Source organism: Osmerus eperlanus, chromosome 11, assembly GCF_963692335.1.
Source record: "Osmerus eperlanus chromosome 11, fOsmEpe2.1, whole genome shotgun sequence".
Lineage (NCBI taxonomy): Eukaryota > Metazoa > Chordata > Actinopteri > Osmeriformes > Osmeridae > Osmerus > Osmerus eperlanus.
In genome coordinates, this window is record NC_085028.1 from 6683887 (window position 1) to 6696425 (window position 12539).

The 12539-nt window shown below is 57.9% G+C and overlaps 1 protein-coding gene across 1 annotated transcript in view; it reads left to right on the forward strand.

The window, feature by feature from the left end:
• Positions 1-12539, forward strand: part of kmt2a (lysine (K)-specific methyltransferase 2A) — a 35135-nt gene that overhangs the window by 16090 nt on the left and 6506 nt on the right. The window contains exons 12-30 of the mRNA XM_062473160.1: positions 70-183; positions 907-1091; positions 1289-1462; positions 2053-2163; positions 2312-2385; positions 3149-3360; positions 3453-3553; positions 3706-3843; positions 4053-4211; positions 4418-4535; positions 4641-4719; positions 4845-4996; positions 5110-5271; positions 5405-8399; positions 8577-11084; positions 11192-11260; positions 11741-11817; positions 12033-12212; positions 12379-12453. Of these exons, the coding sequence (XP_062329144.1) occupies positions 70-183; positions 907-1091; positions 1289-1462; positions 2053-2163; positions 2312-2385; positions 3149-3360; positions 3453-3553; positions 3706-3843; positions 4053-4211; positions 4418-4535; positions 4641-4719; positions 4845-4996; positions 5110-5271; positions 5405-8399; positions 8577-11084; positions 11192-11260; positions 11741-11817; positions 12033-12212; positions 12379-12453 (7683 nt within the window). The remainder of the gene's footprint in view (positions 1-69; positions 184-906; positions 1092-1288; positions 1463-2052; positions 2164-2311; positions 2386-3148; positions 3361-3452; positions 3554-3705; positions 3844-4052; positions 4212-4417; positions 4536-4640; positions 4720-4844; positions 4997-5109; positions 5272-5404; positions 8400-8576; positions 11085-11191; positions 11261-11740; positions 11818-12032; positions 12213-12378; positions 12454-12539) is intronic.

Here is a 12539-nt window from a genome sequence, read left to right on the forward strand (position 1 = left end):
CTTCTGAACAAGCTGAACACATCCCTGAGATACCTGATGCATTTCTGCTCGTGTGTGTCTGTTGCCCAGGTAACTTCTGCCCGCTGTGTAACAAGTGCTATGACGATGACGACTTCGACAGCAAGATGATGCAGTGCGGCCGCTGTGACCACTGGGTGCACTCCAAGTGTGAGGGCCTGACAGGTGAGAGACACCGTGGGGTCAGGTGCTGGGGAGGAGGGCCTGACAGGTGAGAGACACCGTGGGGTCAGGTGCTGGGGAGGAGGGCCCGACAGGTGAGAGACACCGTGGGGTCAGGTGCTGGGGAGGAGGGCCCGACAGGTGAGAGACACCGTGGGGTCAGGTGCTGGGGAGGAGGGCCCGACAGGTGAGAGACACCGCGGGGTCAGGTGCTGGGGAGGAGGGCCTGACAGGTGAGAGACACCGCGGGGTCAGGTGCTGGGGAGGAGGGCCTGACAGGTGAGAGACACCGCGGGGTCAGGTGCTGGGGAGGAGGGCCTGACAGGTGAGAGACACCGCGGGGTCAGGTGCTGGGGAGGAGGGCCCGACAGGTGAGAGACACCGTGGGGTCAGGTGCTGGGGAGGAGGGCCCGACAGGTGAGAGACACCGTGGGGTCAGGTGCTGGGGAGGAGTGCCCGACAGGTGAGAGACACCGTGGGGTCAGGTGCTGGGGAGGAGTGGGCTAACAAGTCTCTCTCTCTCTCTGTGTGTCTTTCTTCTTTCTCTCCCTCTCTCTTTTTCCATCTCTCTCAATGTCTTGTCTCCTCTCTCTCTTTATCCCTTTCTCTCTCCTGTCTCTCTCCATATCCCTCTGTCTCTCTCTCTGTCTCTCTCTCTCCATATGTCTCTCTCTCTCTCTCTCTCTCTCTCTCTCTCTCTCTGCGTCTCTCTCTCTGCGTCTCTAGATGAGATGTACGAGTTAATGTCCAAGCTGCCAGAGAGCGTGGCCTACACGTGCACCCACTGTACAGAGCGCCCCCCGGCGGAGTGGAGGACTGCCCTGGAGAGGGAGCAGCAGGCTGGGATCAGACAGGTCCTCACGGCCCTGCTCAACTCCCGCACCTCCACACACCTGCTGCGCTACCGCCAGGTGAGGCTGCACACACGCGTGTCCACACAGCTGCTACACAGACTCTTTCACACACACACACACACACACACGCGTATCAATATACCTGCTACCACACACCTAGTCACACCTAGTGAGCCTCAGACACATTAGAAGATATACCATTTACAACACGTGCTCACACACACTCCTCTGCCCCCTCCTCCGCCCCCCCTCAGGCGGTGATGAAGCCCCCAGAGCTGAACCCAGAGACGGAGGAGAGGCTCCCCTCCCGGAGGTCCCCCGAGGGCCCCGACCCTCCCGTCTTGACCGAGGTGGGGCCCCCCAGCGACTCCCCCCCAGACCTGGAGTCTGTGGAGAAGAAGATGGACCGAGGGCTCTACAAGTCTGTGGTAGGTTCCACCCCGTGCTTACACACATAAACACGCACGCACACACATTTTGTCCATCCATCCCTGTGGGAATTCAGTCCCATTAAAAATCCAGTTTCCGCTAACCTCTAACATTAGCCGCAAACCTAACGTTAACCCCAAATCGAAGCCTAACCATATCTCTTAACCTTAACGATAAAACTATCCCTAACTCCTAACCCCAGCCCTTAACCCTTAATGTAATTCTAGCACAACCGTAACCCTAAACCCCTAAACAACCATAGAAGTAGCAACGAAAGAAAATTGATTTCTGTTCCCCACAATGCTATTAAAACAAGGCCAATACACACATACGCGCACATGGACATACACTCTCATCTGAACAGTCTGCCACCCGCCAGCTAGCCAGGTGCGTTCGGTTTGTTGTTCACAGGTGAGAGGAGATCACAGCCTCACACCTCCTACACACAATGTCACCCTGCGGGAGAACATAACACAGACAGGCCTGTGTGTGTGGCCAGGAGGGAGGTAGCTGACGAGAGAAGGCAGGGAGGGGAGGAAGGGAGGAGAGGTTCACTGGGCACTTGTAACTTTCCGCGTGTGTGTTTCAGCTGGAGTTCAGTGATGACATTGTGAAGATCATCCAGGCAGCCATGAACAGTGATGGAGGCCAGCCAGAGAACCGCAAGGCCAACAGCATGGTCAAGAGCTTCTTCACACGGGTCAGTGACGACACCCACTTGCACACACCTGGGGCCTCTGTCTGGCCAGGGTGAACCAAATCAAATGCACCTAAAGTAATCAAGCTGGTGTTAATTATGCTGTTAACAACCACATTCCTCCCCCCCTTTCCTTGTCTCTCTATCACAGCAAATGGAGAGGGTCTTCCCTTGGTTTAAGGTGAAGGAGTCCAGCTACTGGGAAAGTCACCAAGTCTCCCCCAAGTGAGTGTCTCTCAGGTCCTTGTGTTTCCACTGCTGGGTGTGTGTGTGTGACATGGGACAATCTGTCGAGGTGTACACACGGTCACATCAAGGCTTCACTCTGAGATGATGTGCTGAATTAGTCATGCTGCTGAGGCTGATAGTGTTACGATGAGGATGGGGGGGGGGGGGGGGGGGTTAGAATTGGTTGCTCGGGGGTGGCTGGAGGAGGAGTTAGCTGAGATCTATAGGTAGGGGCGGGGGGAGACCCCTACACTTAGCTCTGTATCTGTAGCTCTGTAGCTTGTCTAGCCCTGCTTTCAGCCTTCAGTGTGTCTGTCTCGCTCTCTCTGTCTTTCTTCATCATGCTCTTTCTCACCATTTTTTATTCCTTCCTCTCACACGCTCTCTTTTCTATCTTGTTGTCTCTTTTTGTCACTGTCTGTTCTCTCTGCTCTTCCTCTCTCTCTCTCTCTCTCTCTCTCTCTCTCTCTCTCTCTCTCTCTCTCTCTCTCTCTCTCTCAAACATGCTGTCTCTCTCTCACACTGTCTCTCTCACTCACTCTCCCTCCCCCTCTCAGCAATGTAAGATCACAGCTCCCAGACTCCCAGACAGCCTGTGGTTGACTTGTGGTTAGATAGCTGATCCAGCCCATTTGTTAAACAGCGTGTGTTTTAAGAGGACTTTTTATCAGGATAATCTAGGCTGTGCAGAGTTTAGAGAAGGTTTGAGGGGGTGCATCTTCTATGCATGTGCCTCATTCATCTGTGTGTGTGTGTGTAGCAGCGGACTCCTCCCCCACGCCGTCCTGCCCCCCTCCCTGGACCACAACTACGCCCAGTGGCAGGAGCGTGAGGAGCAGTCCCGGGCCGAGCAGCCCCCCCTCATGAAGAAGATCATCCCGGCTCCCCGGCCCAAGACCCCCGGGGAGCCCGACTCCCCCACCTTCCCCGCACCGCCTCCCCATCTGCCTCCCCCTCCCCCCCTGCTGCATGGTAAGGGCTGCCGGCGCAGTCACAGACTCAACTCTGGCTCTGCTTTCTGTTCTCCTGTTGGTAACGTGTGTGTGTGTGTCTCACTCTGACAGACCTGGGTCGTGAGGACAGTCCTGACGTCCTCCCTCCACCAGGGGTCAGTGACAACCGTCAGTGTGTTCTGTGTCTGAAGTACGGGGACGAGAACACCAACGTGAGTCTCGCCTCTCCACACACACATTCACACACACACACACACACACACAGATACAAAAACATGCACACTTAAACACACACATACAAAGAGCCTATAAGCAAAGCCTAATTGAATACCCTCTGTGTGTGTGTGTGTGTGTGTGTGTCCAGGAGGGCGGCCGGCTCCTGTACATGGGTCAGAATGAGTGGACCCATGTGAACTGTGCTCTGTGGTCGGCCGAGGTGTTTGAGGACGACGACGGCTCTCTGAAGAACGTCCACATGGCCGTTCACCGAGGGAGGCAGCTGGTGAGGCAGGAGGCCTCTCTAGAGGCAGGAGGGATGGGGAGATGTAGAGAGCTGGCTGTGTAGACCAGACATTCATGAATAGGCCATTTCTGTAGCTTTTTATTGTCTGACGATGTCAATTTCTAATGTATGTTTGTGTGTCGGCGTGCGTGCGTGTGTGTTTGTGTGTGTGTGTGTGTGTGTGTGTACGCCCCTCCTTCCCTCCCCAGCGCTGTGAGAGCTGCCAGAGGCCTGGGGCCACTGTGGGCTGCTGTCTGACCTCCTGCTCCAGCACCTACCACTTCATGTGCGCCCGGCAGAAACACTGTGTCTTCCTGGAGGACAAAAAGGTCTACTGCCAACGCCACAGGGACCTCAGCAAGGGCGAGGTGAGAGCAAACCTGGTCTGGAGCCTAGCCGGTCCTGTGTTCACTGTAGTTTCTGTAGCTTGTCTCTGGAGGGAGCCTGTAGTTACTGTACACTGCCTCTAGGGGGTGCCTAATCTGCCCTGTGTTGGCTGTTAGTACTGCAGACTGTACCCTGCCTCTAGGGAGTGTCACTTGTGTTGACTGTCGTTCCTGTACCCTGCCTCTAGGTGGTGTCAGAGTCTGGGTTTGAGGTGACCCGGCGGGTTCTGGTGGACCTGGAAGGGATCAGCCTCAAGAAGAAGTTCCTCACAGGCCTGGAGCCCGAGAATGTCCACATGATGATAGGTGCGTGTGTGTGTGCGCGTGCGTGTCATGCATGTGTCTGTGTGTGTGATACACATTAGTACCCGTACTCTCTCCATTTCACTGACCCTCTGTGTGTTTCTGCAGGCTCTTTGACCATCGACTGTCTGGGAATACTGACTGAGCTGTCGGACTGTGAGCGCAAGCTCTTTCCCATAGGATACCAGTAAGGACATCCTGTATACAGTATATCAAAGTATATCTTCAGTGTACTAATACAGACCAAATCAGGGAAAAACTATGAAAAATGTGTTTTCGTGAACGTAATGTGCTTTGTGTGCGTGTGTCCAGGTGTTCCAGGGTGTACTGGAGTACCCTAGATGCCCGCAAGCGTTGTGTGTACACCTGCAGGATCCTGGTGTGTCGCCCCCCAGTGGTGGAGTCTGAGATGTCAGCTCCAGAAGAGAACCGCACCATCGCACACAGCCCTCTGTCTCTCTCAGGTACAGACACACACACACACACACACATATGCAGAAATAGAATGTTTACTGATAAGTGTTATTTATCAGTGTGAAGATGTACCAGGGCCTCATGGTGTGTCTACCCCCCCCAGATAAAGAGCTGTCTCCGTGGTCAGACCCCTTCGACTCCCCCAAGCGCTCCGACGCCCTGTCCCCCCCCACTACCCCTAAACTGAGGGTGTACTCCCGCAACAGGCACCCCAGCTACCCCCCCTGTCAGCGATCACCAGGGTCCAGACCTCTGCCCTCTCCAGGTAAACACACCCACACACATACATCCCACACACACACACACACACACACACATACACACATATCCTGTACACATCATACACACGCCCACATTCAACCACAGTCCTCCCTCATACCAGTCTCTGTCCTCCCCAGACGGGTCGTCCCAGGCGGTCCATGAGATAGTCACGGTGGGAGATCCTTTGCTGAGCTCCAGCCTGAAAAGCATCGGGTCCCGGCGCCACAGCACCCCTTCGCTGTCCCCGCCTCCGCCCCCCCACTCCGCCAGGCACAAAGGTCTGGCCTCCACCCCGCCAGGCCACATACGCCCCCTCCCCTCCCAGACACGCGCCCTCTCCTCCCCCCCACCGTCTCTCACGCGCCCCTTCTCCTCCCCCCCGCCCACACACGCCCGGACGCTGTCCTCCCCCTCTGTGTCCCACATAAGAACTCTCTCGTCCCCCACTTCGTCTCACGCCCGCCCCCTCTCCTCCCCCCCTCCGCTCATCCCCTCCCCTATGAGGGATCCGGAGAGGGCCCGAGGGTCCTGCAGAGATCCAGCCCACAGGGAGGCAGAGAGGAGCCGGCAGCCCAGGGGAGAGCACAGCCTGAGGGAGGCAGAGAGGAGCCGGCAGCCTAGCAGAGACCCAGGGATGAGGGGGACAGAGAGGAGCCGGGGGCCTGGCAGAGAGCAGAGTCTCAGGGAGGCCGAGCGGGCCAAAGGGTCCAGAGACTCATGTTTGAGGGACATGGAGAAAGCCCGGCCAGCCAGAGATCCAGCCCTTAAGGAGCCAGAGAAAGGGAGGCCGTTGAGTAAAGACCCCAGTCAGAAGGACACAGACAGGGGTAGGCCTTCCAACAGAGACCCAGGCTTGAAGGAGTCAGAGAAGGGTAGGCCGTCCAGCAAAATCCAAGGTCTCAAGGAAACAGAGAGGGGCAGACAGCCCAGCAAAGACCCAGGGAGGGAGTTTGACAAGGGCAGGCTGTCAGGCCATGCCCAGAGAGACACAGAGAAGGGCAGAGCACCAGGTGGAGACCCAAGCTCCAGGGATTCAGAGAGGGATAAATCATCCAGCAAAGACCCTGGTCCTAGAGAGGCAGAGAGAGGCAAAGCACCTCGAGAACAGAGCCTGAAAGACACAGAGAGGACCAGGCCCTCCAGCAGAGAGCCAGGACAGAGGGACGGAGAGAAGGCTAGGCCGTCGAACCGGGACACAGAGAGAGGCAGGCTGTCTAACAAAGACCCAGGCTCAAAGGATGCCGACAGGGGTAGGCCACACAGCAAAGATCCAGGCCTGAGAGACATGGAGAAGAGCAGACAGGCTAGTCGAGAGCCAGGCTTAGCCGAGAGGTCTAGACCGGGCAGTGGAAGTAAGAGCCAGGGCCGGGATCCCAGCTCTGCGAGTCCTGGAGCCCAGCACAGACCCTCCCACGGCCAGGCTGAGAGGAAGGCCGAGGCTGGGGGGAAGGAGGGAATCTCCAGGCTGGGCGCTGGAGGCCCAGGGTTGGCCAGTGTAGGCCAGGCTTCACCAGTGCTGGGCACAGCCATACTGACCAGCCACCAGAAGGGGGGAAGTGCCAGGACGGAGAAGAGCAAGCAGAAAGACACTGAACAGTCAGGTGGTTTGATGGGGCTGTCTCGCCAGCGCCCCCTCTCCACTTCCACACCCTTGCCCAAGGACGGCACCCCCGCCCCCCTGCCCAAAGACCGGTCAAACCCAGGAAAGGATGGGGCCTCGGTCATTAAGGATGCTGGCAAGCCCGTCTCCCCCCAGCGCACCTACGAGCGGGTCGGAGGGAAGAAGACCCTGGAGTATCCGTCCGGCCCCGCGCCCGCCGCCGCGCTCAAACCACTGTGGTCCTCCAGTACCATGTCTGAGGATGACATCATCAGACGCGGCTCCTCACAGGCAGCGCCGATTACTGTCCCCGCCGCCGGTCACATGACCACCTCTGGCACCAAAGACAAGCCGACCCGAGGCAGGACGGGTGGCAGCAGGGAGGTTTCCAAGGAGAGGGGGGAGAAGCACCCCCCCAACAGCAACAAGACTCTTCTGCTCAACAACAGCACCAAGGCCAGCATGGCCCCCACGACCCAGACCCCCCCCCAGATCAGCAGCAACAGCAAAGCCCTCCCGGTCACCAACAGCTCCAAGTCATCTGGGAAGGTGGAGGTGGAGAGGCATGAGAAGGAGGCTGCAGACAGCCGGTCCTCCAGGAACAGGGAGAGGCTGTCCAGCCCGGAGAGGAGACCCAGCCCCAGCCTGGAGCCCAGGCACACCTCCACCCCGCAGCCCCCAAACGAGCTCTCCTCCAGGGACAAGAAGAGAGCCGTCAAGGTCTCTCAGCCCCAGCTAAAGACGGATCCCAACGGGACCAACACTATTAGCAGCACGTCCTCTGACTCCTCCTCCACAACCTCCCTCACCACCACCTCCCCGGCCGGACAGGGTACCACCAGGCCCCGCGCCTCCTCACGCCCGCCCCTGTTCTCCTCGGCCAGCAGCTCTGAGAGCTCCGAGTCCGAGAGCCAACCCCACACCGAGCACCCCCCGGCCCGACCCCAACGCCGCCTCCTATCCCGCGGCACGGAGGACGACCGGGAAGGACCTGAGGCGGACCGGGATGACGACCACGCCCTGGAAGATGATGGGAGCTTGGACAAGCACCAGGAGGATGACAGCGACGGATCGGGCTCGGCCAAGCGCCGCTACCCGCGCCGGAGCGCCCGCGCTCGCTCCAACATGTTCTACGGGCTCACGCCCTTCTATGGCGTGCGTTCTTACGGAGAGGAGGACCTCCCGTTCTATGCCAGCGGGGAGGGGCTAGGCCCCGGCGCCGGGGCGGGAGGAGGGAAGAAGAGAAGCGGAGGAGGCAGGAGGTCGGCAGAGGGACAGGTGGACGGGGCAGACGACATGAGCACCTCTTCCTCCTCAGGGGACAGCGCAGAGGAGGAGGAAGGCAGCCTGAACCCCAAGGATCCCTACTACTACAACTTCACCAGGACCATCGTCACCCCTGGGGGGGGCTTGCCCTCCATCGAGGGCATCGACCAGTGTCTGGGCAGGGGCTCCCAGCTGCAGCGCTTCCTGAAGGACGAGGAGGAGGAGGCAGTGAGCCGGGGAGCGTCGGAAGAGGGCCTACCCCACATGTAAGTACCGCACCTCAGGACGCTATGTAACGCAAACCGCTTAGCCCGTTTGTTAAATTCAAATTAGTAATTTAATGGTGCCTGTTGGTACACGTCATCACATTGTGCCTGACTACTTTCTGAAGTCTCGCATTTCAGTGTTTCAGCCAAATATTTCTTCCTTTGTCCCGCCCCCAGGAGCTTGAGCCAGCAGCGGATTGGCCAGCTAGACGGCGTGGACGATGGCTCGGAGAGTGACGCCAGCGTAAGCACCAACCCCACCCCGACTACCGCCGCCGCTCACCGGCCCACAGGTAAGAGGAGGGGCCGGGATCGCCATGCCGACAAGAAAGAGCAGGAGGCGGGGAAGGAGGCGGAGACCACCAGCCGCGGAGCAGCAGGTGGAGGAAGCAGTAACAGCCGGGACAGCAGGAAGAGCCAGAAGGACAACTGCCTCCCCCTAGGAGCCGTCAAGGGTCAAGGGTCGCAGGGTCAGGACCCCTTGGAGGCCCAGCTCTCCCTCAGCACCGACCTACTCAAGTCCGACTCAGACAACAACAACAGTGACGACTGTGGCAACATCCTGCCCTCTGACATCATGGAGTTTGTCCTCAACACTCCCTCCATGCAGGCCATGGGGCAGCAGGCCGAGGCTTCTTCCTCAGACATCCTGTTTGAGGACTTCCCCCAGCCGCTGCCGGGGGCGGAGCCTGTGGAAGGGGGTGTGGCGGGGGTGGAGGAACCGTACGGACTTCCTCTGGAGTTGCCCTCGGACCTGTCGGTTCTGACGACCCGCAGCCCCACTGTGAGCAGCAGCCAGAACCACTCAGCCCTGCTCTCGGACGGACCCGACCGCTCCATGCTCGCACTTTCCTCCAATCCCGATGGGCTGCCGGGGGAGAAGCGTGGGGACAAGAAGAGGGGCGGCGCCGGGGTGTCTCCTGACAGCCAATCAGATGCGGGGAGCAGAGAGTCCCAAGTGACCGAAGGTCACATGACACCCGAGCATTTCATCCCAAGCCCTGCCATTGGTCAGGTGGTGGATGGGGGCGGTAACCAGGATGTGACCAGGAGCTCTGGTACCCCAGGCCTACCCAGCTCTCCCTCCCTGCCCCTCCAGGGACAGAAGTATCTTCCTGCAACAGCCACCGCCAGCCCAGGGCCTTGCCCAAACCCTGGCCCCTCCCAGGCCCCCAGCCCTGCAGTCCACACTTCCTCCCCTCACCTCAAGCCTGGCCCAGAGAAGCTCATTGTGGTCAATCAGCACCTCCAGCCTCTCTATGTACTTCAGACCCTGGCCAACGGGGTCACTCAGAAGATCCAGATCGCCCCTTCCGTCAGTGCCACAGGGGTGATAGACACCAGCTCCTCGGTGCTCAGCTCTATGACCTTGACCACTGGCCTCAGCTCTTCCGGACTCACCACCTCCCAGTCGCTCTTCCCCGCCAGGGGCAAGGTCCTGGGTGCCATGCCCCACCATTCCCACATCCACGCCTTCACCGGCACCACCCAGACTGGCTTCCAGACCGGCATCCCCAGCACCACCTCTGGCCTGCTCATCGGGGTACCCTCCCAGGCCCATGACCCCCACATCCTGGTCACCGAGGCGGGCCGCCCCCCGGACATCCGCCCCAATGTGGCCATCGTTTCCAGCCCGTCCTCCATCGCCCCTTCCCCGGCAATCCTCGCATCCGCACATGGCAAGAAGCGTCCCATCTCCCGCCTCCAACCGCGAAAGACCAAGAAGCTAGCTCGCAGCCGCAGCCAGCCCACACTGGCGCCCTCGGAGGTGGGCCACTCCAACATGACCCTGATCAACCTGTCTTCCCCCCAAATCACCGCTGGCATCCCTGCCCAGCCAGGAAGCCTGGTGGAGCTGGGCACCCTCACCCCTGCCAACCCCTCGTCCCATCGCAAGGTGCCCAACATCATCAAGAGGCCCAAGACAGGGGGGGTGATGTACTTTGGGGGAGCCCAGGGGGGGATACTAGGTTCCGACCCCTCTACCCACCTGTTGCCATGCACCGTGGCGAGTCTCAACCCCAACCAGTCTGTGTTGAATGTGGTTTCCATGCCTTCCAGTGCCGCCCCGGGTCTCCTGGGCCCCGGTTCAGTCTCCCTTTCCACCCCCATCCTCAGCTCCTCTGACATCACCGGGCCAATCAGCAACCTGCTCTTCAAGGCTGGCCCCCACGGGCTGGGCCTTTCGGATCAGCCCATGGTACTGCAGTCAGGTGGAGGGGCTATGATGTCACAGCTGGGCAGCGGGGTCCAAACAAGCATCGCCTGCGTCCTGCCCTCCCATCAGACCTTCAGTATGGCCGTGACCCACCAGGGGGAGGCAGAGAGCAATATTACCCATGCCCAGCATCTGGACCCTGGTCATCCTGCTCAGGGCCCTATCCCTCTGGCTCCAGCCCCCAGCCCTGCTTCCATGGACCCAGCCAAGGGCCGGGTGGTGGGGGTGTTCACCCAGCAGACTCCTCCCTCACAGAGCTCCCGCACCACCCCCATCTCCAGGGCCTCAGAGAGCAGGCTGGAGCTGAGGACCCCCTCACGGACCCCCTCCACAGGGGGCCCCACTGCCGGGAAGTCCAAGCAGAAGGCCAAGAGAAGCAGGCAGAGCCCGGAGAAGACCAGCGGGAAGAAGCTGAAGAGCTGGCAGGCCGACGCTTCCAAGGAGAGCCTGAGAGACGCCATCACTGGGTGAGACTTTCTTGCAGTCTAAAGTTGTAGTATTGGGTGGTGTTGAAGGAAATGGAGAGATTTGTTTTTTGAGGAGAAATTCATTGATTCATCTCTACTACCTGCAGATCCAGAGATCCTATCTCTCCAGAGCCGATGGAAACTGGCAGACCATCTGACAGAGGCACCAACAAGAGGTGAGGAGTAGATAATTTTTTGAATTATTTTATATTATTGTTGCTGGTATCAGTTGATAATGTTGGTGGGTAATGTTGTTTATAGATTATGTTGTATGTTGTTGGTGAGCAATGTTGAAAGATAACATTGTTGCTATCAGTTATAGCGATGCACCGAAATATATGTATATATATAGTTAGGGACCGTCAACAAATTGGCAAGTTATTTTATTTAATTTTCAATAGCTGTTTATCCATTACTCCTTAAACGTTCAAAATGAACCCAATAACAATGACACATGTTGCACACCCTTTGGTTTGTCCATTTTCAATCTCACACATTTTTATATAAATAGTTTTAACATTTTAATTTCAGTAGCTCTTTGGGCATGTGACCTACTAACCTCAAACTATTTTCAGATTATCCGTGAATGAGCTTTATATAATACAATCCTATTAGATTTTAATTTCTGTGCATCCCTAATCATGTGTCCTCTGCAGTGTGTACGGGGCTAGGAGAGCCGACGCTCCAGCTACCCTGACTGGGCGAGCGACGGACGAGAGAGGCAGAACCTCCGGTAGGTTCTTCCTGCACAGTTAAACTGGAACAGCTGCTCTAACCCCCTTCCTCAAACCTCCCCAGAGAGAAGCACAGAACAGCACCCTTACAATGTTGACGTCAACAATGAGAACGTCCTCACAGCCCTCTTGTGTGTTGGGAGAGAATGTTTCATGTGAACCTAGGATCTCAGTGGAGTTCTAACCATGACCTCATGTTCCTGCTGGGGTCCAGGGTCGGCAGGCCTGCAGACCCAGGGTGGAGCCGGGGGTCCGGGGTCTCTCCTGGTGGCCTCCCCCCCAGACCAGAGGGGAGGGGGCAGAGACTCCCCCATGGAGGCCAAGCCCAAGAAGGGCCTCATCTTTGAGATTTGCAGCGACGATGGTTTCCACATCCGCTGTGAGAGCATCGAAGGTAGGCCCAACTCTGACTAGCCTCTGACAGTTCGTCATTACACATAATGGACTTGGTGCCCTCTTTATGCTTAGGAACTGCACTTCAAATGTGAACTGAAAGATGTGTGATTTGTAAGGTGACCTGTCAGTGTAGTTCTGACTGTGTCCGTCTCGTCTGTCTGCAGAGGCCTGGAAGTCCCTGACTGACAAGGTCCAGGAAGCTCGCTCCAACGCCAGGCTGAAAGAGCTCTCCTTCGAGGGTGAGTGCATCACCTTATCCCCTCGTTCCTCGATCACAACCATCACCATGTTCACATGTAGCCCTATGTGTAATACATTTGTCATT